Consider the following 27,635-nt stretch of genomic DNA (forward strand, 5'->3'; position numbering starts at 1 on the left):
AAACCAATTCCCAACCCCGTTGCTGGATGACTAAGAACATAAACCCAGAAGTATCTAACATAAGCATTCTGAGCATGATACAATAATAGGAAATACAAGAAATAACCATACCCAAGGAAAGTTGACAGCACAGTTTACATTCTTCCTTTTGTGAAGCCAATCTGTTGGGTTTTATTTTCCTCCCCCTTGCTTTTGGCTCATCCAAACGTGTTTTGGAGCCAACAATGGCTCCGGTTTGCGCAGCCCAGTTAACCTTCTCCATATGTCTGTTGCCTTTGATGTGAGTATTTCTTAAATTTGTGAGTGGGCTTAATGCTTACAAAAAGAAAGGTTTACTGGTTGGGCAGGTAGGGAGAACAGACTCTGTACAAACCTCCCATCACAGCTCTGCATACTTTTGTTAGTGCATCACAATCCGGAGCTAAGCCCTCCTCCTCCAGTTCCAGCCCTGAACTCCTGGGCAGGGGAGACTGCCAGCACCTCTAGGGAGAGGCACGAACAGAGATTTAAGATTGTAGCCCTGCCAGTGTACAGGAATGTCTGAAGGTGGGCCTCCCTGGATTTGATCAAAAAAGTACACATACTTTCTGCTTTAGCAATAAACCCACTTAATTCAAAAATACGCTGCTAAGGTGAACCTATTCAGGTGCAAAATTGGAAGAGTTCATTTTCCTTCTCACTGTGTCACAAAACTGTTGTACACGAAGTTACTGTAATTAAAGCTTACCTGCAGGATTGAATTTAGCCCCAGCACAAGGCATTACTTAACTACGGCCTAAGACAACTTGTGCTTTTGTCTTTCCTCCTAAAATGGCCACAGAATTAGGCCTCTAAATCCCTATTCATGTACAACAAGAAGCCATTCAGAAATGGGAGATGCTCCTTAAAAAAGCTTTGGGATATAACCTCCTTAAGAAAGGTTTGGGATGTAAGTCAAAACCATTCACAGCCCCTCTGCCACTCCAGTACATCTCACTCTTGAATGACCTGAGCAGGGACAGGAGGGAGACAGGTAGCTTAAGGGATGACTAGGAAATAAGAAGAAATAGCAGAGAAGATGTGACACATCCCTCCTCCACCTCCCAGGTGAGCAGGCAGAAAAGACGCCGCTGCCAAGGCTTTACTGCTGTTTCCAGGCAGGGCTTTCGTTAGGGATCTTTGCTCAGTTTACACCAGAGGAGCCCAATAGAACTTGTTTTGACAAGGAACCAAGAGGAAGCAAATGCAATCACCCTGAAGCAAAGCTAATCTGGAGGCATGGGGCTACTGAGCATATGCCTGTGATTTCTGAAGATTGGTCCACTTGGGTCCAAGATGAGGCCCCCAGACTTGTGAGGACAAAGACCTGCCTTTTTCTGCCCTATCTCTCCACTGGGAAGTTCAAGGGATGACTACAAGCAAAATATTGGCAAAAATTCCCTTCTGATCCTCCATTCGGTTTAGGAGCTGGCAAGAGCAAGCTGGCTCTGGTATTAGATTAAGATGCATTGACAGAATGCAGAAGGGAACTAGTGCAGAATCTGGCCTTGCAGACTGCATAGCAGCAGTAAAAAATTGCTCGTTTTCAAAAATTCATGTCACCATTTTTTTCCCACAAAAGACTGTATAATTTAAGTAAAAAGCATTCAACTTCAATTCAGCATATCCATTGAACACTTAGTAGGTTACTGTTGATTCAAATGGATCATAAACCTGATTAATCTAACCCTTTCCATAATACCTTTTGAACTTTCAATTTATTTTTTCAAATCCTGTAAAGCATCAAAATCACTGAAATGGTCTTCATCCTTCTGGAAGGATTTCCTACAGATCCCACAGCCCCAGTCCCCCTCTTGAAAACTTACAGCCAGTAACTTCTTCAGCTTCCTCCGCACTTGCACAATTCATGCAACTGATGATCTACTCTGCAAAACACCAAGCACTCTGGAGAGATGCTGAGTGCTATGGACCATCACAGAGGTGTTTTTTGATACTGCTCTGCACTTTGTAGGATGGGATCACTGCTCTAGCACCATTAACAGTGTATGTATTACTTAAACCCCTCCTTCCTTCTTTCCCCCAACAGAGGAACACCATTAAACACCTTGTATGAAGGGAATGTTCTTTGCTCATAAATTAGATGTAATAAAGAACTGACTTCTACTTGTGTGTTTCTTACCAATCTAGACAGTGCCCTAGAGCCAGCATAAATAATGCCCACAAAAAGTACTGAAGCAGGAAGCCACGACAGGATTTCAGACCTGTGGAAATAATTAAAATCCCATTACTTCACCACATTCTGTTTACATACAGCCAGCAACAGTTGCTTGCAAGGAATATAATAATACATACATATGTACATGAATTTAAAAGATGTGCATATTGAATTCATCGTCTGAGTGTTCAGTATTCCTCCCATTTACTAAAGAATCCTGAGACAGAAATGAATCACTTCATCTAACACTGGATTAGAGCGATTTACAGATATATTTTCTTTCTTTAACTCTTTCCTTGGCTTCTCTCCCCGTGAAATTGTTTGTTTCACAGCAATTATTCCTACTGGTTTTAAGGGACAGAAATTTCAACTAATTTCCTTGATGTGCTGTAAAAGGAAGAAAAACTGGCAAATGAAGACAAAATAGCGCACTCGCACAGACAGCACACATTTTCACAATGTAGAAATACATTTCCCCACCCACACATTCATTTTTCAGCCAGATTTAAAAAGAGATTCTTCCTAAAGGTCAGATTGTCTCTGTGGAAGCATATCTCTTGAGATTTCCTAATGATGCTCCCTCAACTAAGCCAAACTCCTAGAGGCAGTCTGACAACTAATGGAGGGATGAAGTCATCAGATTGATCTGATTATTATTGTTATTTTTTTAATCCATGGTTACTGCAGCAGGGCCAGCTTTCAGTTCTGAGAAGGAGCTTCAGAATTTGCACTTTTTGGTTTTTGATCTTGTTACTTAAAGGGAAAAAGGGATCAGGTAGGTGGTAAATTTCAGACAGAATAATGTAAGATTTTGAGCAAGGGAGGAAAGGAGTAGCAATGATCTAAAGGCCTGATCCAAATGCTTCTCAGAACTGAAGACACTGCTACCTCTATTCAGTCTTCCCAAGCATTAAAGTCAAGAAAACATTAATGAATAATACTGGTTCTCAGAATGAAACCAAACTGCTTTGTAATTCCTTAATTTGGATTACACTTCCAACTAGTGTAAGAGTTAAAATGTAAATATAGGTTCTGCTACACTACCACACTTCATGAATACAAGAAAAATAGATGACTAAACAATGAAATCAGAACAGTCCGGATAAAGATAAAACATACCCAAAATTAATGTAAACACAGACAAGAAAAAACCTAAATACCACATTTCTTTTTTTCTTTTTAAAAAATAATTTTCTAAGATACCTGATAAAAAACCCAAGGTCACAAAAATAGAGTAATCTTTAAATACTTTTACCAACATAGATATTTGTTCTGTTTTTTTTTGGGGTAGCCACTGTAATTTTGTATAAGAACACTGTTCCTTTTAAGGTTATTGACTTAACTGGAATTTCACTAAAACCAGGATCTAAAACTCTCATACCTCATTACCAGCAAGTTCACATAAGACACCAACAGAATACTTACACCTTATTGGAACTTCCACAAATGGAAGAAAGGAGAATAGACAAAAAGAAAGAAGGGCTGGGAAGATGAAAGGAACACACGCTGAAAACCAAATTTTCATTCAGAACATAAAAATATCACTCTTTCATGTTCCCAACCACTAAAGTCTAGGAATCCCAAACATGCCTTCATTTCCAATGCAGTACTGTGAAGTGTCATGGAAAAAGATTTCAGATGTTTTTTCCATGATGTAAGGGTAGAATTTTATGCTGCCAAGTGGGAATTTAAGGACTGAAAAAGAATGCATGGATGGTTGATGTAATGTGTCAGCACCAACAATCTGTCTTTGTATGTAAACCAATTAGTAGCTTTTTATGTTGGCAATACAGCGATGTACATGAAAAACAAAAAAGCTCACTGACATAAAAGAACTGACGAGCTGTGGTTGTAGGGTTAGATTCAAAAGCCACTAAAGTCAAGGGATAGGTTCCCCCAAACCACACTTCGGAGCTTTGGTTCAAGCAAGGCTCTGAGCTGCTGCTTAGCCAGGGGGAAAATTCAGCACTACAAGAAATGCCAACCAGAACACATAAGACTAACGTGCCTTACAAGGATTAGTGCAGCAGATTGTGGTGCTGGAAGCATTATGCAGATGCTACATGCACTCCTCAAAGCTCCACAGAGCCCTTGCTTTGGATACAAGTTTTGCAGATGGTCACCATTCAGCCTTTAGAAGCAACAACGATGGTGACAGTCCCTTACAGCTGGGAGGACCAGGGGAAAACAGATGAAAACCAGGACATCCACAAGACCCAAGAGAAATTACTCTAAGCAATATGTTTTAATTTGTTAATTTAATTCCAGACTTTAGACAAAAGGGTGATGATCTCTAGGTGATAATTCTGCTGAGGCCCTTACATAACCTGAACTGGCTCAAGAAGCATACGAGATGAGTCCACATGACAAAAACGCTGACACCTTGTGGAAATAAACAAATGGGTGACAGTTTCTTATTTGAAGCATGACAAGACTGGGGACCAGATATCATAAGTATCCTGCACATACACACCCCCCCTCCACCCCACCCCCCCAAACCCCAATGAACAGAAAGATTCACAGACCAATATTCACTAAGGGGGGGGTTGGAAATGTCCTTATCCCGGTGGTAGTGCTAAGAAAAATCACCTTTGGAAGGGGAAAGAGTTGAGAGGGAGTGATAAACAGAAGCTTTGAGACATTATGTTTGCTTGTTTGTTGGGAATTTTATTGTTTAGTTGGGGTTTGGTTGTTGGGTTTTCGTGGTTGTTTTTTTCTTTTTAAACCACAGATACATGCTACAAGCCCAGTTCAGCAAAGCATTAATGCATGATCCTAATTCTTCTGAATAAAGACGGGTTTAAACTCATGCATAAGTATTTGGCTGAATTATAGCCAAAACATGTCAATTAATTCTGGTGATTTCATTCACTCTGTTCTAGAACAGGAATTCTGTACTGGCTAAACTAATAAAGCGGTTTCTCAAGATGTATTTAAATCACTTTTCCTACAGTGTGCTGACATCTAGTGGCCTGAAATCTCCACTGTCAAAACACGAACTAATTTTTCACAAAAGCTTTTCTTAAATAAAAACATCCTCCTCAACGGTAAAAAAGTTTTTCTTGTCTATGTTTCCTTCAATGTCCTCCAAGTTTTGAAAAAAAAAAACAAAAAAAAAACCTTCTGAATCTGAAAAAAGATTTTAACTTCTAACTTTTTTAGTTTCATAGTTTAAAGCAAAAATAGTGATGAGAAGTTGAACTAGAAAGGACATTACTGATGGCTGTATTCTTTTAGACTGTTCTGACGAAGCCACAGTCTGCATCAATAATATGCATTTGATAACAGTATGCATCGCAATAACTGCCACTAAAGCAAGGGTTGGACCCTAATCCTTACTCTACCAATACCCCTGGCAGCTTTTACACCAACATCCTCATTTTATCTGCACTACAGGTAAGAGATAAGAAGCAAAATTCTGTTTCTATTTGCAACTTCACGTAAGTTTCAGTGGTGATGTAGTCACTTGCATGGACATGAAAACAGAACACAGCCTGGCTCTTCTGAAATACATGTAGATTTCACCACAAATCAGGAGATTGAGTTTTGCAAGCCAACCATCTGAATCCCAAACAGAGAGTCCACCAGTTGCTAACACAGAATCACTGAAAAAAGTTACTTAGAAGGCAACTCTGGCAGCCATCTAGTCCAATCACCACCCCAGCTTCAGAATCAAGTCACATTACTCAGGTCATTGTCTAGTAAAGCTCTTAGTATCTCCAGAGATGGCAATTGAAAAACTGCTGTGGGCATACATCTTCTAAATTATACTATTTCTGCAAAAGTAAAAAGATACACCACATTCCGTACCGCAGAATGGATAGTACAGTATGCTGGAAGATTCTTCTGAGTTGCCACAGTTCAAGCAGATAATCTTTGCCATAAAACACCTTTTAATTTGGAGTTTGATTATTATATCAATCCTGTACTGCAGCAGCTGCTCTTGCTGTGCGGTAATAAATGCTAGAGTAAGGCAAGAGTGAATGATACCTATTTATGGGACACAGCTCTCACAGAAAAAGGCAGACCACATTTATGGACTTCACTGCACTGAAGTTTTCGGAAAGGGTATGCTCTCAACCAAGGTTTCTCTTAAAATACTATAAATAATCCAGGGGAGACATGTGGACAGACAGTTGGATAAGCTACCTTTATAGTTTTCACTAATGTCTGTTATTTTTTGACCAAGGCTTTGTCTTCCCAAGGTGAAACTGAATCCACTTTACAGTAGTAATCAGCTGAGGTGCATGTCATTGAACATTCACTAGACTAAAACACAAGATCTCTCCTATGCCTGTGAAGCAGAACACATACACACCTCCTGACTTATATTTTAGCAAGTTAGTAACTTCCACAACCAACTTAACTATGTCATAACCCAGATACAGAAAATAAGTATTTAGCAGATACTGAAAACCCCACAGTACCTTGAACACAAGTTTATCTCCACCCAGCCCAGCTTCCAGGAGACATGAAGCAGAAGTCCACCCACTAACGTCTGCCACCTGAAATAAAAACAACACAGCACCTCTGAATTATTTGCTTTTTTTATCCACATAGAACATGAGTTTAGAATCCACAGAATTTCCCACAGCGCAACATGACTCCAGTTATTTGCTATTTCTCTAGGCTGCCAGGGATGTCAAAATTCCCCTTTGAATCTTCTGGTTTTGTGGGCCTTCATTTCCTCCAAATTTTATAATACTCAGGTGCTTCCACTTCCTGTTTCAAATGTTTTGTAAATTTACCCGTTACCTTAGTCATGTTACTGACTTTACCATCTCTTCCCACACATGGTTTACAATAATAATAGTGATGTTAAAGCCATGATCTTGATCTGAAGATGTGTGACAAGAGATGACTATCTTTTAGACATAAACTCTTATTGTTAGAACAAATAAACACGATTTCAGGATTCAAAGACTCGCTTCAGCTGAAGTAATAAACCTCAAGGATGACATGTATAGTCCTAGTAGTTTCAAGCATTAGCTCTATGACTCCACATGGTCTTAGATTACAAAATCCCTCCAACTCAGCCAGCTTTCCCTCCACAGACACATCTTGTATAGCAAGCACCAAGTCAAGTGTCATCAACATTAACATCACTATGCTGCATGAGCCTCTGATTCAGAACCTCTAGAGGAAACTTTACAGCCAGAAAACTTTGCAATGTAAACCACAATACTGAGGTGTTATCACTGGGAAGGTATAAAACAATTACACACATTCTGCATTGACTTATCTATATAATGATTTATCCTACCATAAGGGTGTTCCTTAGTTTATTATGGAAATATTTGAGGCCTTAGAAATGCTTGCAGATAACTTAAAATGACTGATGATGCATACTGATTATTTTTTTTTTAAAATCTTTAAAATAAGTTATTAGCTTGCTTCCCTTAAGCCAGTGGTTTTCAGAGAGGTGTTTCATGCTTCTCAGGTAAAAATCCTTAAACATCTAGCATCATTCAAACACAGATACTGTATTACAGTATTAAATCACATCAATATTTGTGATAGGTGTAGAAGTGGGTTTATTTAGTATTCCCATTCATTGCAACGTACTTAAGCAATAATTCAAAATCTCACACACATGCAAATAAACAAACATTCATTCTATGTTGTATTACATACAGTTGGACAGTGTCAGAGAAGAGCAAGCTCATTGACCACATGGGTATGATGAATATTCAATGCTACTATCACAGCTCACTTCACCTTTTTAGATGAGGAGCATACGAGAGCTTAGAAGCCAGGTATCTTTGATGTTTGCTGCAAGCTTGACTATGCTCTAAACAAAGCCAGTGATGAATTCCCATCAACTCTACTGTGAAGGATTTCCTCTTGCCTCAGGTTTTAAGGACAGAAGTTGAAGTTCCAGATGCTTAGCACTATGCAATATACTCTTAGATCACAGAGGGAACAAAAACAATGGCAATGAACAGTAACAGCATGAACCGAGAAAAACATTCTTTTCCTCCTTTGTTCATCTGTCATAGCTCTAAATGAAAGTGCAGCTGAGACTATTATTAAGGAAAGATCACTTTTAAAAGCCAGAACTCATGGAAAAATACTAAGATGCTGAGAAGCATTTCCAAATAACAGAAAAAGGAAGCAACTGTGGCAACACAGATACCATAAAGAAGTTGCTTGCCACTGAAGTGTGCTTTTTTTGCTGTTGATTTACAACACGTGTAGTTTACACACATTACTCAAAACCCTCTCCCCATATGATAAAAGCCTTGTCCAAGAGACAGTCTCTGTGTGGGTGTGTCAAAGCATTCATTGACACACAGCTCTACATTTAATAGAGCTGAATACACTCAAAGAAAACAGAGATTCCTCAGGCAATCATTCCTAGAGCTGACTGCAGTCCTGATGCTGCAAGTCAGACAAAAATATAAGCCATGTTAAGCATCAGTAAAGGAATTAAAGATATCCAGTGTCTGCAGATTTTTACCATTATCTCAAAAGAACAAATGGGGAAAGTCTTAAAATTAAGAGGCTAAACTTTAAGTAAATGTCTCACAAATTATTAACAGCACTGATGTATACTTAGCAAACTGTTACATTTCTCACCATGATCATTAAGATATGACAGCAACTTGTAATGCAGAGTTACAAAGGCTAAGCATGAAAATAAGCAACATGGTATGTGTATGCCTAAATATGGGTTTAAGGTCAGTTTTCATTAACACAGCAAGCTGCACATTATCCACGAGTGCCATCTCCAAAGAAGACAGGCAGTACTCTAATTGCAACTTCTCTACGCTGAAGCACAAGACTTTCAGAAAAACGGGAAATGAGAAAGCCTATCTTAATTACACCACCACTGTGGTGTTTAAAAACTAACCAGGACACATTAATGAATGCTTTACTAAGGCTTCGTGAAGTATGTTCTCTAGACAGCAAAAGCCAGTAATGACAAGAGATAAGAAAGTTAGCTTCAGCATGGAACAGCAAGATATTTACTGATTGAAGTAATTTTCCAAACAACTGTATTCTTAAAACAATACTTACCCTTGAAAAAGGGTAGGGTAGGTAAATTGCAGGACAGACAGGACATACTGGAAAACAAATACCAAATTAATGGACATCAAGCACCTCCAGCTTATAACATCAACAATCACAAGAGCAACAAAACAAACAGTTTTTACTAAATTAAAAAGACAAAACAAAAAATCAGTTATTTCTCTTCCAATGCTGGAACTGCTGGATGCTGCCCCAGTCACTGTGGAAGGCAGCAGACACCAAAGATCATGGGGTGCAGAGTAGACACACTGAACAACAGAGAGAAGGCTACCTGCCAAAATGCTCTTTCTGAGCACATTCCATGCATCACATTGAATGAGAAAACGATTAACAGAAACAAAAAGACACAAGCAGTTTTCAACTAAAATCATATCGTACCACAGGGGCAAACTTTGGCAGAATCAATCTTATTATATTTGTCTCCTGATTAATTTATCTTACAGACCTGACACTCTGTTCACACACTATTTTGTGTAAAATATTAAGCAGCCCAAAAAGCTCTGTGGAGATGTAATATATGGGAGGAAAGAAGTAAAGCCTCTCTGTCATTGTTTTAGCATGCTTTGTCAGGGTCTGGGCATATGGGTACCAGTGTATTTTCCCACTATATATGTATATATGCAAATATGAGGCAGAAATATATATGCCTTTCAATATGTGTATCAGGATCTAACAGCTTCTCGTAATGAAGTATATAAATACTATTTGTGCAAAGGAGAAGAAGGCTGAAGCTTCTTCAGAGGAAAGGAAAGGTACTTGCCACCCCTTCCAGGAGCCAGCACAAGCTCTCAACAGTGAAAGAAGAAGCTGAAAGCTTTCAACAGAGAAGAAACTGTGCTGAGCAGCTTGCAAGATCCTGCTTTTAGGTGTGGTGAGTGTCACTAAAAAGCTGGCATCAATATACAGAGATAGGGGTTGCTGGTTCACAACGGATCATATTATACATACATTTGGCAGAACTGCCACCTGGGTTTTAAATCAGGACAATATATCTGTGCATGTTCATACTCGTTCTTGTGTTTACAAACCACCTGCAACAACTGAATGGTCTACATTCTGGCTATTTTTAACTTTAATACAGTAAAACCTCCATTCAGGTTTGAAAATGGATGCCCTATGTTAAAGTCCCTCCAATTTCCTCTCAAGTGCAGTTAAACCTTTTCCAACGTACAATGCAATCTGGCAGCTTTTCTAGCCTCTCTCTGTTCAACTAATCACTGCTCCTAGCAGTCTGTCAAATCAAGTGTGCTACCTCTCCCTAGAAACTTTGCTTCACGTCTGGACTTCAGCCTACGTCTGGGTGTCCTTAATGGCAAGCATACCTTGGTACAGAAACCAGTGGCCAATGCTCATATAAGATTTTATTTTCACTTCTAAAATACTACTGTTTTCTAACTCTCCCTCAGAATATCCATACCTCGATTGCTTCAAAAACATCTTTTCTTTCGGAAATCTGCACCAGAAACACAGACACACTCTCTGATAAATAGGACAGCAAGGAGTGGTTATTACCTTATCTCCTCCTCCCAGAGTGAAAAAACTGCTCACTCTATGGCTATGTTTAAACCATGCAACTTTATCCACAATGTGGCCATCTTCAGCCTACTTCTCCTACTTAGACATTTCAGCAATACCAGTGGGCAATTAAGTTGCACAGTGGAAAACAAAATTTCTTGTCCTTAATTTGCAGGTTAATTAAACTGTAAAAGAGTCTGTGGAAGTTAACATTTGTTTCACTGCTGCTATAACAATTTGAGTATCTCACATTTTTCCCTTGTATACTTGATATTATTGTTAATAGATCTCTTGGGGAATGGCTGTGCTTTCAGTAGCTGCAGTAACTATCCAGCCTCATCAGCGCTTTCAAAGCAGAGTAATTTCAGGCTCTATAGCTAACATTTCATTCGTTTGAATGATATATTACCCCCCTTTCTCCCCTAAACATGCCATTCTTCAACTTGGAGCGCACACTGTGGCGCGCATTTGGTCTAAGGTGCCAGGGGGAAGGCTTCACTAGCCGGCAGACCTCCTCCGCCGGCTCTCCCTGAGGAGGGCAGGGCAAGAAGAGGATACAGTCCCTCCTCCTTTTCCTCCTCCTCCTGTGTCCCAGCACTGACCGCAGACGCATCCCCCTACTACCGCTACAGCGGAGAGACTCCCCAGCGCCCCGCATCCCCTCCGCCTCTCCCTGCCCTGGTCCCTCCGATGCTGGGGAAGAAGGGGGCAGCTCCCCGCCGTCCCTCACCTTGTTGGTGAAACAGGACGCCAGGTAGAAGAGGCAGAAAGCGAGGCCACCCGCCGGCCTCTTCAGATACATCTGTCACCGCTCGCCCAGCCGCGAACGCCCCTGCACGCAAGTCCGGCTGGCGGCGGCCATCGCAGCGACACGTAGCACCAACGGGAATCGGGACCCCGCGGCCGGCACCGCCTCCTTAAAGGGCCGGTGCTGCCGCCTCGCAGCGGCCCCGCGGGGAAGGGTTTGGGATACTGAGCATGGAAAGTCGGACATGACCCGACAGTGTGCGGTAGCAGCCCAGAAAACAACCGTGTGCTGGGCTGCGTCAAAAGGAGCATGACCAGCAGGTCGAAGGAGATGATTCTCCCCATCTGTTCCACTCACGAGACCCCACCTGCAGTACTGGCTTCAGCTCTGGGATCCCCAACACAGGATGGGTGTGGAGCAAGTCCAGGGCAGGGCCAAGAAGATGATCAGAGGGCTGGAGCACCTTTGCTGTGAAAACTGGGTGAGAGAATTGGGCTTATTTGGCCTGGAGATGAGAAGGCTCCAAATGACAGTTCAGAGCAGCTTCCAGTATCTAAACAGGGGCTACAGGAAATCGGGAGAAGGACTTCTTAAAAGGTCATGTAAGGACAGGACAAGGAAGAATGGCTTTAAACTGAAAGGGGGGAGATTTAGAGTAGATGTAAGGAAGAAGTTTTTCCCTGTGAGAGTGCTGAGGTGCTGGCACAGGTTGCCCAGAGAAGCTGTGACTGCCCCATCCCTGGCAGTGTTCAAAGCCAGGTTGGATGGGGCTTGGAGCAGCATGGTCTAGTGGAAGGTGTCCCTGCCCATGGAAAGGGTTGGAACTGGATGAGTTTTAAGGTCCCTTCCAACCCAAACCATTTTGTGATTCATCAGTGATGAGTAAGCAAGAAACATCCCAGGGAAGTTGAGAAGCAGTGAAAGACCTGCCCTACCTAGGCAGGGTTACTGGATGTTCTTTTATTATGGCCTAGGTAAGCCTTGTTCTTCCCAGATCTGGTATTAGCCAGTCCCTATCTGCTGTTCTCATCTTGGCTTTGCTCAGGTAATGAAAAGCCCAGGGCTCTCTTCTGTACAGGTACACCCTATTTTTAGAGGATGGAGCAAAGCAGCATGAACAAGGAGCTGAGCAATGCCTAAACGGGAGTGAGAGGGGCCCTAACTAGTAGACCAGAGTCCAACTCCAGCCTATAAAGTGAGCCTGACTAACCTGCTACATTTAGCCTCAAAAGAAAGTCAGTAGTGCACTGACAGCTCAGTGGTCTCTGCTGTACCAAAACAAATTCCAAGTGTTTTGGTCCATCACAGAATCAAAAAAAATCATACAATAATTGAGGCTGGAAAAGACCCTTAACACTACCAAAACCAACAGTCAACCTAGCACTGCCAAGTCCACCACTAACCATGCCCCGAGAACCACTTACATGTCTTTTAAATACCTCCAGGGGTGGTGACTCCACCATTTCCCTAGGCACACTGTTCCAATGCTTGACAACCCTTTCTGAGAATAAGTTTTTCCTAATATTCAATCTAAACTACCCCATGCACAGACACAATCCCATATGGACTGGAAGGAGGTGGCCCAAAACAGACATCAGATTTCCAGTGCTGAGAAGTTTGGTCCATTGAGGCCTACAGAGATCAGTGGCACTGATGTGCCACTGTAATGGATGTGATAAAGATGGTGTGGTGGGTGATACAGCATTTCCACTTCACAGAGCATATGTTTATGTAAGCACGTCAAGAGTGGTTTTTGCAAACAAGGGAATACTTTGCATTGTGCCAAACATTCAGCCTGTAAAGCTTTAAAAAAGAATAAGAAAACTTTACAGGTATCTACAGAGTATCTACAAAGTAAGCATAATACTTTAGGCATTTTATTTTAGTGACATGTCATTTTAGTTGAAAATATTACAGTGATTTCTCTCTTTGTGCTTCTTCCAGCATTTCTTGTTAAAATTGTGAGACTTGGGCAAAGATGATGGATCTTCCTACAGTAAGCTGCAGAGGCAGGTTTGCATTCTTGTAAGCCACTTACAGTAAGAGATTATGAATGAAGATATACATTTCTGCCAGTATTGTTTATCATGACTAATTTGAATTACATATTAAGTAATTGCTATACAGCTTTGTAATTATTTTGAGTAATATGAATTTAAGTTTCTGCTCTATCTAGATTTTTAACTATTTTTATTAGGAGATGAATTGTTAGGTGAATGTGTGGCAAATTACTTTGTTTAGTTGTCATTTTACAAAATATTTCTTCATAGAATCATAGTATCATAGCATAGTTAGGGCTGGAAAGGACCTTAAGATCATCAAGTTCCAACCCCCCTGCCATGGGCAGGGACACCTCACACTAAACCATGTCACCCAAGGCTCTGTCCAACCTGGCCTTGAACACCACCAGAGATGGAGCATTCACAACTTCCTTGGGCAACCCATTCCAGTGCCTCACCACCCTTACAGTAAAGAACTTCTTCCTTATATCCAACCTAAACTTCCCCTGTTTAAGTTTTAACCCATTACCCCTCGTCCTATCACTACAGTCCCTAATGAAGAGTCACTCTCCAGCATCCCTATAGGCCCCCTTCAGATACTGGAAGCCTGCTATGAGGTCTCCACGCAGCCTTCTCTTCTGCAGGCTGAACAGCCCCAGCTTCCTCAGCCTGTCTTCATATGGGAGGTGCTCCAGTCCCCTGATCATCCTTGTAGCCCTCCTCTGGACTTGTTCCAACAGTTCCATGTCCTTTTTATGTTGAGGACACCAGAACTGCACACAATACTCCAGGTGATGTCTCACAAGAGCAGAGTAGAGGGGCAGGATCACCTCCTTCGACCTGCTGGTCACACTCCTTTTGATGCAGCCCAGGATACGGTTGGCTTTCTGGGCTGCGAGCACACACTGAAGCCGGCTCATGTTCAGTTTCTCATCGACCAACACCTCCAAGTCCTTCTCCTCAGGGCTGCTCTGAATCTCTTCTCTGCCCAACCTGTAGCTGTGCCTGGGATTGCTCCGACCCAGCTGTAGGACCTTGCACTTGGCATGGTTAAACTTCATGAGGTTGGCATCAGCCCACCTCACAAGCGTGTCAAGGTCCCTCTGGATGGCATTCCTTCCCTCCAGCGTATCAACGAAACCACACCTGGGGGTGTCCCCGTTCCAAGGTGCCAGGTCTCCCCGCCTTTCCTCCCGCCGCCATATACCAGCTTTAGCTCCCGCCGGTATAACCCCGCCCCGCCCCGCCCCGCCCCGCTGACATCACCGGAAAGGAGGGTGAGGCGCCGAGCCGCCGGCCAATGGGCAGCTTGACGGCAGGTGACGAGAAGAAGCAACTGGGGAGAACCCGGAAGGTTTCGTGTTCGGAGTGTCGCTGCGTACAGAGAGCCCCTCTTGTCCCCTCCCGCCCACTCTTGCGTGTGCAGATGGACTCGGTCAGAGTTGCCGCCGACGGCGGGCCGGGCTCTGCCTGGCGGAACAAGGTGAGGGCCGGGCTTGGCAGGGCCATAGGGAGGGGAGAAGAGGGCGCAGGCCCGACCGGGCCTTAATGGTGGTGGTGGCGGCGGCGGCGGCGGCTGCCCGCGGGGCTGCGTCCGGCACCTCGCGTCCGCTCCGCGGCACCTCGACTTTCCGCCTCTGGTCCCATTCCTGGGAGGCGGATCGGGAGAAGAAAGGCAAGGTGGGGCACCGGGCGCCGTCTCTGGCCCGCGCAGGCAGACGGCACGCAGGTTGCTCCGGTTCGCGGCCGCACTTCTCCCGCCCGCCTCCCTTGGAGCTGTTGAGGCCGCGGTCTCCGCGGAGCGGTGTCAGTAAAGCCAGGGCTGCAGTTATTTGGGAAACTGAAGGTTTGGCTCCAGTGCCCAAGCGAGTAATGAGCCGCGCTGGACAAGATATGGCGTAGTTCGCTGCGGCTAGCGATTATCTCCTTGGCGGAGAGAGCTGCTGTTAAAACCCGATAAATGTGCTTCTTGCCAAACTCTGATGGTAAAGCAGGGAATTGGATCCCGGTGAATTTGGTTATCAAGGCGGTAGGCAGTGAGTCAGAACTTGGAGTCCTCATTCGTCAACCCCCACCTCTCCAAGCAAAGTTGTGTGTATGCTTCTGCGATTTTGAGGTGATGTTAATGATGGCTGTCCTTTCACTGCTCCAGAAACGGAGGAGGACGCCGTGCATGAGCCATTACTGTTGTGGTATTCCAGGAGAGGTTCTATATAGACTCTGTAAGCAAACTTTATGCAAAGACTTTGCCACTGTCTCAAAGGGTTCTCGCTTACCGACTCCCTCCCCCCATTAGTAAGTGACCATGAACATGCTTTCAATCACAGATCTCCTTCTTGAGTTTATGAAACTGTTCTTTCAGGAATTTTACATAGTTAAGTTCATCATACTTCCCTAAGTACCTGTAGCAGGCAAGCTCTTATAAGATTACATGAGCTTATTTTAGAGCCAGTGATAGCTAATTATCCTGATCACTGTGTTGCCACTGCACTTCTTGCTTACTTGAAGAAAATGTTTGTTCATTCACAGTGTCCGTGGGGAGCCCCTAACACAGCATCAATATCATGTTCCTTTGCTGATGTAATGAGTGAACAGCTGGCAAAAGAGCTGCAGCTGGAAGAAGAAAATGCTGCTTTTCCTGAAGTGGTTGTGTAAGTTTTAAGTCCTGGATTAGTGATTTCTGTGGTTATGAAGCCATCTTCTATCTCTTGTGCTTTCTCCTACCACGTGTTTAATGTGTTGTGATATAGTAAATTCTTTACCTGTTAACTCTGTTTCTTCAGGTCGTTTTCAGTGAAGTTGGCTTCCCCAGTTAAACTCTTCCGTAGATTCTCTTCTCTGTCACACTTCCTTCTTTCCTGATGTTTTCTTTGTATTATTTTGGGTGCTTTATGCCAGTCTCTGTAAACTCATTTTGAGAAATGCTGTCAGGAATGTTGTTGCTTGAAGTTTTTTTTTCTTCCATTTCATAGACTTGTTAACAGTGTACAAAACTACTTTGAGAACTGTCAAGTGCATCACCTGTATCCCCCTAATACTTGGATGTTCTAAACATACAGGCCAAGATCTTACTAGTTTTAAACTCATACATGTTTTGTTTATGGCCTTTTCTGTGAAACAAAGCAAAGCAACAGTTTGTTTATTTTTAAATTTGTTTTTATATGTTTGTTTATGAAATATGCACACATATATATATACCTGTATGCCTTCTTTCTATTTCCTCAAGGGCATCTTAAAAATAGAGCCTAATGCTTCATATAGAATGGTAAACAACCAGAAGCTTAAGTTGTATTTGCATTGTAAGGGTGTAGCAAAGTGAAATTAAGTCCTGCTATATTACTATTTAGTGTTGGCTTGGAGGGGGAGCAGACAGTTGAGATCTATTAATTTCTGTGCAGCTCTGCATGAAGTCTTTTGTATGAAAATGGTATAAATGGTCTTTGATGAAAGCGTATAAAGCAGTATGCCTGTTTAGATTATTGTGTCTAACTTTTGAAATTTGTGTTTAATTTTACGTAGTGTTGCTGAAGGACCATTTATTGCAGGAGAAAATACTGACACTTCTAGTGACCTAATGCTAGCTCAGATGCTGCAGATGGAATTTGACAGGGAATATGATGCACAGCTTCGGCGTGAAGAGAAGAAGATCAACGGAGATAGCAAAGGTACCCTCATTAGAAGAAATATTTTTGCTTTGGAGGTATTCTTGGCATTCTGCTTAAGTTGACAGAGCTGTGAGGAAGCAGCAAACCCCTGATAATCATGGGCATGCTTATTTCTTTTGTTTCTCAAGTCTCCATATCCTTTGAAAACTATCGGAAGGTGCATCCCTATGACAGTGACAGCTCAGAGGATGAGGTCGATTGGCAGGATACCCGTCATGATCCTTATAGAGCAGGTATGTGGTGGTTTTTAAGACCACACTTTCTTCAGTTAATAGATATAAGAATATGACATAATTAAATTCTTTTTTTTTTTTTGAATGTAAGAAGACATTCCAGTTTCATGTAAAATCAGGTCACATAACTGGGAGGTGTTATGCAGGTAGTTAGGTGGGTTACTTCACGTTTCTGTCTGCCAGTATACTGGCTTCGGTGGCTGAATCTGGCAAAACAACTATTGCATGTGGCAAGTACTCCTGGGATATGCATATCTGTCATGTACATTTGGCTGTGGTATCCGCATATACTGAATATTGCTGTTTTTAAGACACCCAAAGTGTGTCTGACACCCCAGAGAAGACAGAAGTAAGTCATTACATAGCAAAAGCGGCTCTCACGCTTAGGGTAAGAGAAGACTGCATTAAGATCATACAATTGAAGTCTTTTATTCGATTTAAAAAATAAATTGTTACTTTTGTGGGCATTCTGGAACCTTTATGAGCATTGATTAATTTTTTTTATATGTAAAGCTTGATTTATTTTTCTTCCTCCTGCTAGATAAACCTACTACTACACCTAGAAGGGGCTTCATAGGAAAAGGAAAAGACATTACTACTAAACATGATGAAGTGGTATGTGGAAGAAAGAACACTGCTCGCATGGAAAATGTAAGCAAAAACTTGGGGAAACTCACTTTGTATGTGAAACTGGAATGCTGTAATTCAATGAAAGAATTAATGCTTGGATTAGTTATTCAAATATGCAGTTTGAGTTGTGCAGGAAATTTGTTTAATAATAGTTTGTAAATGACTATGATTCAAGAACTTGCACAGAACTGTTTTGGCAAAACAACTATCAGCAAGTTTGGTATTGGCAAATAAAACACCAAGGCTATTTTTGAAAAGTGTAACTGTTGTGTAACCTAAGTTTTATGCTTCTTAAAATTAGTTTTGCCTGATGAGCCAAGGAACTAATTTTCAGTCAACTGTTCAACTTGCAGCTTTTCATAGTGTAAACATTTTGTTTTCTTTAATGTAAGTGGTGCAACTTCTGCAAATAAGGAAATACCGCAAGTGCTATTTTTACAGGATGTTAGGTAATCTCATATCAATTTAGGCAGAACTTCAAGTTCTGAGTTCGGAGCAGTACAGTTTTCAATGGAGTGACAGCATTACACAAAGTGGTTTTCATAGGGTCCTAATCTACCATATTTTTTCCAAATTAGAATGAGAAGTTTCTCCTTGTGGCAACTTTTGGTGTCTGCTAGTAACAGTGCTTAAATATCTATTATTTCTACTTGTAGTTTGCACCTGAATTCCAAGTTGGGGATGGAATTGGGATGGACTTAAAGCTGTCAAATCAAGTCTTCAATGCCTTAAAGCAACATGCGTACTCTGAGGAGCGTCGAAGTGCAAGACTCCATGAAAAGAAGGAGCATTCCACTGCTGTATGTTTTTAATCAAGTCTTTCTCTATACTTCTTATCTGATGTAATATCTGAACACAGTCTGAGTAATTTCTTGAAACATTCCATTTTTAGTAAAACAGTTAAACATTACTGGAAGAATTGTATTAGCCAGCTCCTACTAGTAAAAGGCTGTCTTTATTTAAGCTGCGTTACTGTGAGAACCAGCTCAAAGTAAGATCAAGCTGCTTCCATTATTTTGTCTTTGTTTTTCTAAACTTGTCTCTGAATAGCTACAATGAATAAACTGCCTAGAAACTGCTTATAGAAACCATCCAGAGGGTTAATCCTCTGTAGCTGAACCATGTGGATCCAAATATGTTTTCATAGCAAATTTGAGGAAGATGAGGTGTCCAAATAAACTCTGACTTAATAATTTAGGAAGTCAGTTGATATGCTTTGTGGGTGAGTTTAGAGCAGGGCCTCTGGTAATGCCTGCTGTGGACTTGAAATCTGGGTGTTTTGCTTTATAGTTTTTGATAGACGAAGAATATAATATTTGGGATATTTTGATTTATGATTTCTAAAGACTTCTTGAAAACACTGTAAGTAAGTGTTCTTGAGCTACAGTCTGTACTTTATGTTGAATTGCTAAAATACTGTATATGCAACACAGCTGATAAGGTGGTACCTGAGGGTATTAAATCTTAAGATGACAGTGCTGGAGCAGTTTGGCTTTGTTTCATCTGCTTGGTTTGGTTTTGTTGTTGTGGTTTGTTTGTTTGGGTTTTTTCCCCTCTCTGTCAATTGAAAGAATGCTCTTAATACATTATTCTTTCCACCTAGTTGAACACTTGCAGTGTATAAATACTCTAAATGCACTGTAAAGCAAAGAATTATGTTAATGACTATTCATTTCTTGTTTGTAGGAGAAAGCAGTGGATCCTAAAACGCGTTTACTTATGTACAAGATGATCAATTCTGGAATGCTGGAGACCATCACAGGCTGCATCAGCACAGGAAAAGAATCTGTTGTTTTTCATGCATATGGAGGAGAGTAAGTATATTGTTTGTTACTAACAGTAGCTTTAAGTACCAGAGGTGGTTTTAAAAGAAGAAACCACAAAAATACTTAAAGTTTGTATTAATGTACTTGCAAATAATAATGTAAGAATCTGAAAACCAAATGGTACCAACCATAAAGTAAAAAAAATCCCACTTTAGAGACCGTGGAGACCATTTAATGAACAGGGACAAATCCACTGTAACTTTCTGTGGAAAAATATGAACTTCTTTTGTAAGAAGGAAGTCTTGAAATTCTGAGGAACTCTTTCCACTGACCTGCCCCAGAGTACAGAGCTGTCATGATCATCTTGGGCTGCCTGAAGATTGTCTTTCCATGCAAACTGCTGCATTATCAGCTCCATCTGTGCAGTTCAGTGGAGGTGCTGTTTTTACTTTTGGGTTACCTTGAGAACAGTGTTGGGATGCTCTTCACTTTGCAAGTCATGCAAGAGTCCTGTTTTAAAGACTACCATGCTGGAAGGACTGTGGTATGTTGGTAGTGATGGCAGTGCATTTAAATCACTTCAAAATAGTGGTGTTTCAGAAAGAACTAATAAACCCCAAATACAGGTAATCAAGGGATGTCAAGAGAGGGGTAAGTTGGGGGTGGGGAGAAAAGATGCACCATGTCTTTGTGGTGCTTAACAAACATTTTGATACTTCCATTATATTTTTTAATGCAAGATTTTTTTTCACTCAATTTCTTGAAGCAAGTACATCCACTAATAGAGCTCTTCTTAGCTATGACATTTAAATAAAGTATTAACAGATTAGGAGATGGAACCTATTTGATAAGCAACATATAATCAAAATGCTAAAACCCAAATATGTATATAAGCTTAATTATAGAGCTCTTAGAAACTTCACTAGAATTGGCTTCCAAATTTGATAGGAAAACAGATTTTATATTAAATATTGCTTTATCTTGAAATATTAAAAAAAAATAAGAAAAGAAACCCTTGCATTAGCTTGTGAAGATGTAAATAGTTAACCTTGTTATATATTGGACTTTTTCCATAAGAAGTGCAACTGAAGATAAAGTTATACCTCCAGAATGTGCCATCAAAGTGTTTAAAACAACTCTTAATGAATTCAAGAACCGTGACAAGTACATTAAGGATGACTACAGATTTAAAGACCGCTTTGGTAGATTGAATCCACGAAAGATTATTCGTATGTGGGCTGAGAAAGAAATGCATAACTTAACAAGGTAAGGAAAAAAATGGTGTAGCTGTCAAATACCTGTTGGTTTCCCGTTTTGTGTTTTAAGGAAAATATATCTGGGTAGAAGGTTTGATTTGATTTTAGGCTAAATAATGTACAACCCGGCACAGATTGAATAAGCTGTTGATTTCTTATAGTTTAATGAATTGGCAGCATTTCCGGTGATTTAGTAGCAGAGTGTACAAGCCCATGAAGTTAGGCTGTAGCTGTAAAAATGATTTTTATTTTTTTAGATCTACTTGGGACTTTAAGAATCAACTTTTCCTATGTGAAATACTGTGAAATATATATATATTTAGCCAGGGTTCAGTTGGCCTATCTCAATGGCTTTTCGGCTCTGGATCAAGTTTCTCACTCGGCTCTCTTAAGACTGAAAATGAGCAAGCAGGAACTAGAACTGTAGGGTTTGGGGGGGTTTGTATTGTTTTTCTTAATCAGTATCAATTTTCTGATCCACAGAATGCAAAATGCAGGAATTCCTTGTCCTAAAGTGGTTCTCCTTAAGAAACACGTCTTGGTTATGTCTTTCATTGGCCAGGATCAAGTCCCAGCTCCTAAACTAAAGGATGTAACACTTAGTAGTGAAGATATGAAAAAGGCCTACCATCAGATTCTTAATGTAAGACAATGCTGATTTCTCCTCCAGTTCTGGGTTGTGTTTTCTTTTAGGGGAATAACTTAAAGGACAAATCAGCATTTATTTTTCAGGATGCTTGCACCACTTCCAAGATACAGAGTCCAAAGGCTTATTTTGCTGCTGTTTAATGTGTGACTCAAAATAAATAAAAAATTATGCCCTTAAACCAAATAAATTTAATTCCAGTGGAAGATGTGCTGGAACTTGATGACAAACAGATATTTAGCAGCAGAGGAATTATGAGCAAATAGTCCTCCTTTTATAGAAGCAATATGTGGTTTAGAAGGTTCTCTGAAGTCTGTCAGGGCATACCAAACACATAATTTACAGTGCTTAAGCACTCTCCAGTGGATAGCCCCTCCCCAGCCTGCTTTTTAGCAAATCTAGAAATCAGAGAATGAATCAGAGAATATTCTATGGTAGATACTTTAATTTCCTATTACCTGCTGTAATTGTTTCAAACATGTACTTGCAACTGTCCACTTGCTATTACTTTATAGACCAAATCAAACTGACTAAACAAACCAACCATCCATCCCAGCAGCTTGATAATACAGATGGTCTGTGCCTCAAATCTTGGGACCAATAGAGCAACATGGCCATGTTCTAAGTGAATATGCATACTAGTTAGGATTCAGTATCTAAAACTGTGATACTTCTTTCCTGTGTGATAGGGGTGAGAAGGACAGGTATATTTTGAAAACGTGTTTATCTGCCTCATGCATGCGGACTGGTTAGCAGAGCTGACGTGAGTTTACCAGACTCATTCTTCTGACTTGCCAAAGCTAAGCTAAGTGATAAAAGCTTAGTTTGCTGGCATTTTACCAAATTTGTGATTCCCTGTATGGAACTTTACTGAAGACTTAGAGGAAAAAAAATCCAAGATATAAATTTGGTGGTGACTGGGGAAATAGTCATGCAAAAGATATTTATTTGGCATATAGCATACTTCATTCATTAATTTGATTCCTTGCAGATGATGCAGCAGCTGTATAAGGAGTGCAACCTGGTCCATGCCGATCTGAGTGAATACAACATGCTTTGGCATGATGGGAAGGTGAGCTTATCCTCAGTGTGGGAAGGAAAGGTTTCATCTAATGTGAAACGTTAATACCAAGTGAATTGCTATCTCTCTGTGACTACAGGTGTGGCTAATTGATGTCAGCCAATCTGTGGAGCCAACCCATCCTCATGGACTTGAGTTTCTGTTCAGAGACTGTAGGAATGTTTCACAGGTAGGACCTCTTCAACTGACTGTCTTCTCTTACGCAGAATGTTATCCAATATAAAATCAATTTGGAGCTAACTAATAAACAACTAATACAACTCCGTTAAAAAATGGTCACCATATATATATATATATATATATATGAGATAATATGACATATATATGGTGACCGTATATATGGTATAATCATATGTATATACGATTACTCATGTATTTTTTTGTATTAATTGTTCTCTGAAAGGAGAAAAAAGTGTGCAAGAATGAAATGGTACCACTAGAACTTAAAACTTTCACTTATTTCTATCTTCAGTTCAACAAAAGCAGAAGTGTCATTTTGACTAAATAGTGTAATTGTGATGTCAGGAAGGAAATCCATGTTTTCTTTAGTGTAGTACAGCGGTTAATGTGTCTTTTTCTATTGCCTAGTTCTTCCAGAAAGGAGGTGTGGCAGAAGCACTAAATGAGCGTGAACTCTTCAACGCTGTCTCAGGTTTAAATATTACAGCTGACAACGAAGTAGACTTCCAAGAAGAGGTACATCTTTCTGCATCTTAACATTTCAGTTTGGTTAGCTCATAGCAGCTGTTCTGATACCTTAACTTTCCACATGTAGTTTGTATGATTAGTGTGTGTGAGTATAATTTCAGCAATCCTTCTGCATCTCTTTTTCAAAGCTCAAATGTTTTCAGAAGATCAAATTGACAGACGTCTCCACCCCCTTTCCTGTTTCCCCTGCTCCCAAGTATAAAAGGCTTTATGTTGCATACGACTATTGCTTTCAGTGTTAAAAAAAAATTAGTGATCCGTTTTAGTTTAAAAGCTAGCTTTGCTGTCTTCCCTTACATATGTTAAAGGCTGTGCAGAGAAAGGAAAGCTGGGTTAAAATTATAATTCTACTCCTTAGTTTTCATGATTTAGATTTTGACTGACTTGAATTCAAATTTTTCCATAAGAAGTTTTCTTTAATGTTAACTGGTTTTCAATGTTTTCATTGAAAACATTGCGAGTGTTTTCAATTTTCAAGCCTAGAATCATGCTAACATAAATATGGACTAGGAATCTTTGGTCATCTTTGGCTTTTAACTTTCAGATTTTGGTTGTAACTCATCAAGGCATGTTTCCCAGTATCAGACATTTAAAAAATACGTGATCAAACATTCTGTATTTATTAATTAAAGTAAGGGCAACAAGTTCCTAATGATAGTGTAAGTTTCAGCATGTAGTAGGTGGGAATCTGGAACTAGTTAACTCCTGGGGTAGGTCCTCAAAGTAAGGAAAAGATAAAGGGAACACAGGTGTCACTGTTCCACAGTCCTTATGTATCTGCAAAAACCAGTTCCCTCACTGACTGTGTCATGAGCACTGGGGTGTGAGGTGGGTTTTTTTTTTTTGTTGTTTTGTGTCATCTTTTGTACATGTAAGTTTTATGGGAAGGACTTTACACTGCTATTTACATAAAGGTGAATTTGAGCATCCCAGCCTTAAACTTCAGACTTTGACTTTAGCTGTAACTAAAATTATCTCCCCTGGAGTATAAGAGGAAGTAATCCAAACATAACAAGATCAGAATAAACTACTGTACTGTGTTACTTTGACTGTACAAAACATTGGAGTATAACTCCCTTCAGCTTTCACCACTAAAAATTATTACAGTGGATTTGTAACGTTGGTATTATTTGAAATTTCTCCAGTGCTGGTGGATTGGCTGAGTTACAGTAGAGGTGTTCAGAGTTGGAAAAAGTCTGGGGAATACAGCTGAAGTCTTAAGAATCATTCAGTCCTCCCTGCAACTGGCAGTGTTCAAGGCCAGGCTTGATGTGGCTTTGAGCAACCTGTCTAGTGGTTGCCCATGGCAGGTTTGGAGCTGCATGATCTTTAAGGTCCCTTCCAACCCAAACCATTCTATGATTCTGATTTCAGTTACATAGCATGAGAAACTATAAAGGAGTGCTGCTGTTTTTAGGAACTTGCTGAAAATAGATGTTTCCAGCTGTACTTCCAAAGTATGTTGCTCCCTACACGTGACCAAGTTTTTGAAGTGGCAGTACTGTCTATACCTGATCAGTCACCTCAAGCTACCTTTCAACACAACTTAGAACCATTCTGGTGCAGGCATGGTTTTATGATTTCAGCATGGATTTATTTTTGTCTGTCTAGATTGAAGCCTTGGAGAAGAGGAATGAAGATCATGTGCAAAATCATGGAAAGAAACTGTCGAGGTTTTCGAGCAGTGGAGATCCACCTATATATGATGAATAGCACTGACTGTATAGCTGCTACTGTAACAAAACACAAGTTTACTGCTTCTATGTTGGTGCAGTGGTAAATGCCAACTACTCGTGTCAAGAGAGTGTGGTTGACTGCGAATGCCAAAATGGAAAACACAGCGAGCGTATGGTGATGCCTCAGTGGTTTTATGTTTTAACTTAGCCCACACGTCAGGCTGGCACTGTGAGAATGGACCTCACTACCTCTTCAGACAGTCTGACAACTTCACCAACTGCCCAGTTTCATTAGACGAATGTAGCCAAGGCGGTCATATTTTACGTGATTGAGAGCTTATATGTTCTAGTTTTTTAAAAACAAAAAAACCCACCAAAACCAAATAAACAAAAAACAACCCCATCTTTAAAAATCATCTAGATAGTCTAAAATACTTAGTGGGAAGGCACACTAGGACAGTCCCTCTTTTTTTCCTATCGCTACTTGTAAAACTAAAAATTGTGTGTGGACACAGTGTGGGTGAATCTTTCATCCTTCTCCGTCAAGGGCAAAATGAAAACTATGCACTGCAGTTATATGAAAATGTTTATTTAACAAACCACTTTGTTTATAAATGCAAAAGTCTGGACCTTTTAATTTGAAGTACATGGAATGTGGCTCTGATCGTATCTGTGAATACAACTGGGTGTTACAAGAGAAACAGTTCTGAATTCAACCAGCAGAGGACTTCCTTGGTGATGAAATGCTGAGGGCTGCATTCAAGTTGCATAGCCCAGTGAGATCAGTTAGCTTCATTCTTGATATACAGATGGTTCCAAGTAGTCAATTCTTGATAATATTCCTATCTCTAAACTGGAATTCTGGATAGATCATCAACCATTCTTGCCATAAAGATAATCACAGACTATGAAAACTAAATGTTGATCATTGTTATTTTTAAATGAAGCTTTTGCTTACAAAAGAAATACTCATTCTTGTCTTTTTCATGCTTTTATTCTTAATGTCAGTCCTTTTTTTTTTTTTTTTTTTTTAAGCAGGTTCTAAAAACCTAGCAATGTTTCTCTCCAGTGCACTTAAAGATGAACTGATGTAGTGGGATGGTTTGCAGCTAAGAAATTCTGATCAGCTTCTTTTTAACTGATGACTGTTTCTGCTGCTGCTCTTTATCAGGAGCAGAATATAGTGTGGTTACAGTGGCATTCTCACAGTGTGCTGTGAAAATGATACTTTTTTCTTCTTTTTTTGTTGGAAAACTGATGGTGAAGTAAAAACATTTTGTGGTGGTATTCTTGCATGGTTCTTGGCATGGTACAGGCCTTCAAGGATTCCTCAGTGTGTTAGGGTAGGACTGCACTAATGCATCCTAACACCTACATAAACAGTAAACAGCCTTGATGTTTATGCCAATTTCATCCCAGTACTTGGATACTCTTCCCCTTTCTAGATGAGACAGTTGTCTTGCACTTACCCCTTGCTTTTGAAATTAAGGAACTTGGGTCTTTTGGAGACTTAAGTCCATTCCAGATTGTTCAGTGAAACAGTTGCCCAAAGTAAAAGTATCAGGGAAAGAACAGAGTAAGTACTGAGAGGAAGATGCTACAGTTATCAAAGCCCTTCAGGAAGACTTAAAAGCTGCTGCTGCCAAATATAATAAATTCTTCTCCTTCAGAGGTGGCTTTTAAGTGAAGTGGACAGTCCTATCCTAGGCTTATTACAAGTTTAATTTCTTAGAGAAAAAAATACAAAGCAGTTGCTAGTACCTTACAACACGCTTGTCTAGGAAAGATGCTCATTGTTAAGGATTTTTGCATCAAGTGAGGAGAGAGGACAGAAGTGAGAGGAATGTGTTTTTTGGGGTGTCAGTTCAAACCGAGGCACCCCATCCCCTTCACCCTGTGTACCTCAATTTCAATCTTAATATTCCTATTGCAATTGCAGAAAGTGCTTGCTGTCCTGTTGGGAAGTAGAAGGTTAAAGGTCAGTAGAATTCCTTAAATTTTGGCCTTGGATTAACTACCTTTTGGCTAAAATGCAAAAGATTATATTTTTTTTATTATGATTAGTATTATTTTGTAAAGATTGAAAAACTTTAAGGTACTTTAAATGCTGCAGAAATACTTGTCTAGTTAGCATAGATTTTTTCAATGATGCAGAAGGGCCCTGCAGAACAAATAACTTGTGGTAAGTCCTTATCGTGACATTGGTTTCTCTTGTCTGATGTCCCAGTTGGACTAACTGGGTTGCAACTTAGCAAGCAGTTGTTCACATTATACCATGTTAGTATCTGATACTTCAGTTTCTCCTGTACTAAGTGGTGTCACTCTGGTCTAATCTGAAAACTTCTAAATTGGTATGATGATCTCAGGCTTTTTTCATTTTCCCCTTTAGTTTTTATTTCCATTTCTAAACTAATAAGCAAATACAACTTGACAATATGACTTCTAAATTATACTGTAGGTTTTGCAACTACTGAACTAAGGCATT

The 27,635-nt window shown here is 40.3% G+C and overlaps 2 protein-coding genes across 13 annotated transcripts in view; one reads left to right on the forward strand and one right to left on the reverse strand.

The window, feature by feature from the left end:
• The window catches only part of TMEM241 (transmembrane protein 241), a 56,540-nt gene extending 44,940 nt beyond the window's left edge, over positions 1-11,600 (reverse strand). For 9 of the 10 annotated variants that reach the window (XR_008970695.1, XR_008970696.1, XR_008970694.1 and 6 more), the window contains exons 1-4: positions 11,472-11,576; positions 9,215-9,261; positions 6,622-6,699; positions 2,159-2,240 (exon numbers count right to left, since the gene is read on the reverse strand). Coding sequence is in view for 3 of the 10 variants with exons in the window: in XM_057397625.1 (XP_057253608.1) it covers positions 2,159-2,240; positions 6,622-6,699; positions 9,215-9,261; positions 11,472-11,543 (279 nt within the window). In the remaining 7 variants the exon portion in view is untranslated. Of the gene's footprint in view, positions 1-2,158; positions 2,241-6,621; positions 6,700-9,214; positions 9,262-11,471 lie in introns of all 10 variants that reach the window. The other variant, XR_008970693.1, reaches the window with a different exon arrangement.
• Positions 11,601-14,902: 3,302 nt separating this feature from the next.
• Positions 14,903-25,503, forward strand: RIOK3 (RIO kinase 3). 3 transcript variants are annotated; one of them, XM_057397617.1, is made up of 13 exons: positions 14,903-14,972; positions 16,019-16,140; positions 17,009-17,154; positions 17,283-17,387; positions 17,929-18,038; positions 18,674-18,817; positions 19,704-19,831; positions 20,861-21,049; positions 21,523-21,682; positions 22,677-22,757; positions 22,846-22,935; positions 23,355-23,462; positions 25,086-25,503. In XM_057397617.1, the coding sequence occupies exons 1-13, from the start codon at positions 14,916-14,918 to the stop codon at positions 25,185-25,187; spliced, it is 1,542 nt and encodes a 513-aa protein (XP_057253600.1). In that variant the 5' UTR covers positions 14,903-14,915; the 3' UTR covers positions 25,188-25,503. The 3 variants fall into 3 exon arrangements, with proteins under 3 accessions (XP_057253600.1, XP_057253602.1, XP_057253601.1); XM_057397618.1 differs by lacking the exon at positions 14,903-14,972 and adding an exon at positions 15,351-15,474; XM_057397619.1 differs by lacking the exon at positions 23,355-23,462.
• Positions 25,504-27,635: the final 2,132 nt, after the last annotated feature.

The sequence above is a fragment of the Pezoporus wallicus genome, unplaced genomic scaffold (genome assembly GCF_028554395.1).
Source record: "Pezoporus wallicus isolate ANWC-B61680 ecotype Strahan unplaced genomic scaffold, APGP_CSIRO_Pwel_v1 contig_227, whole genome shotgun sequence".
NCBI classification, from domain to species: domain Eukaryota; kingdom Metazoa; phylum Chordata; class Aves; order Psittaciformes; family Psittacidae; genus Pezoporus; species Pezoporus wallicus.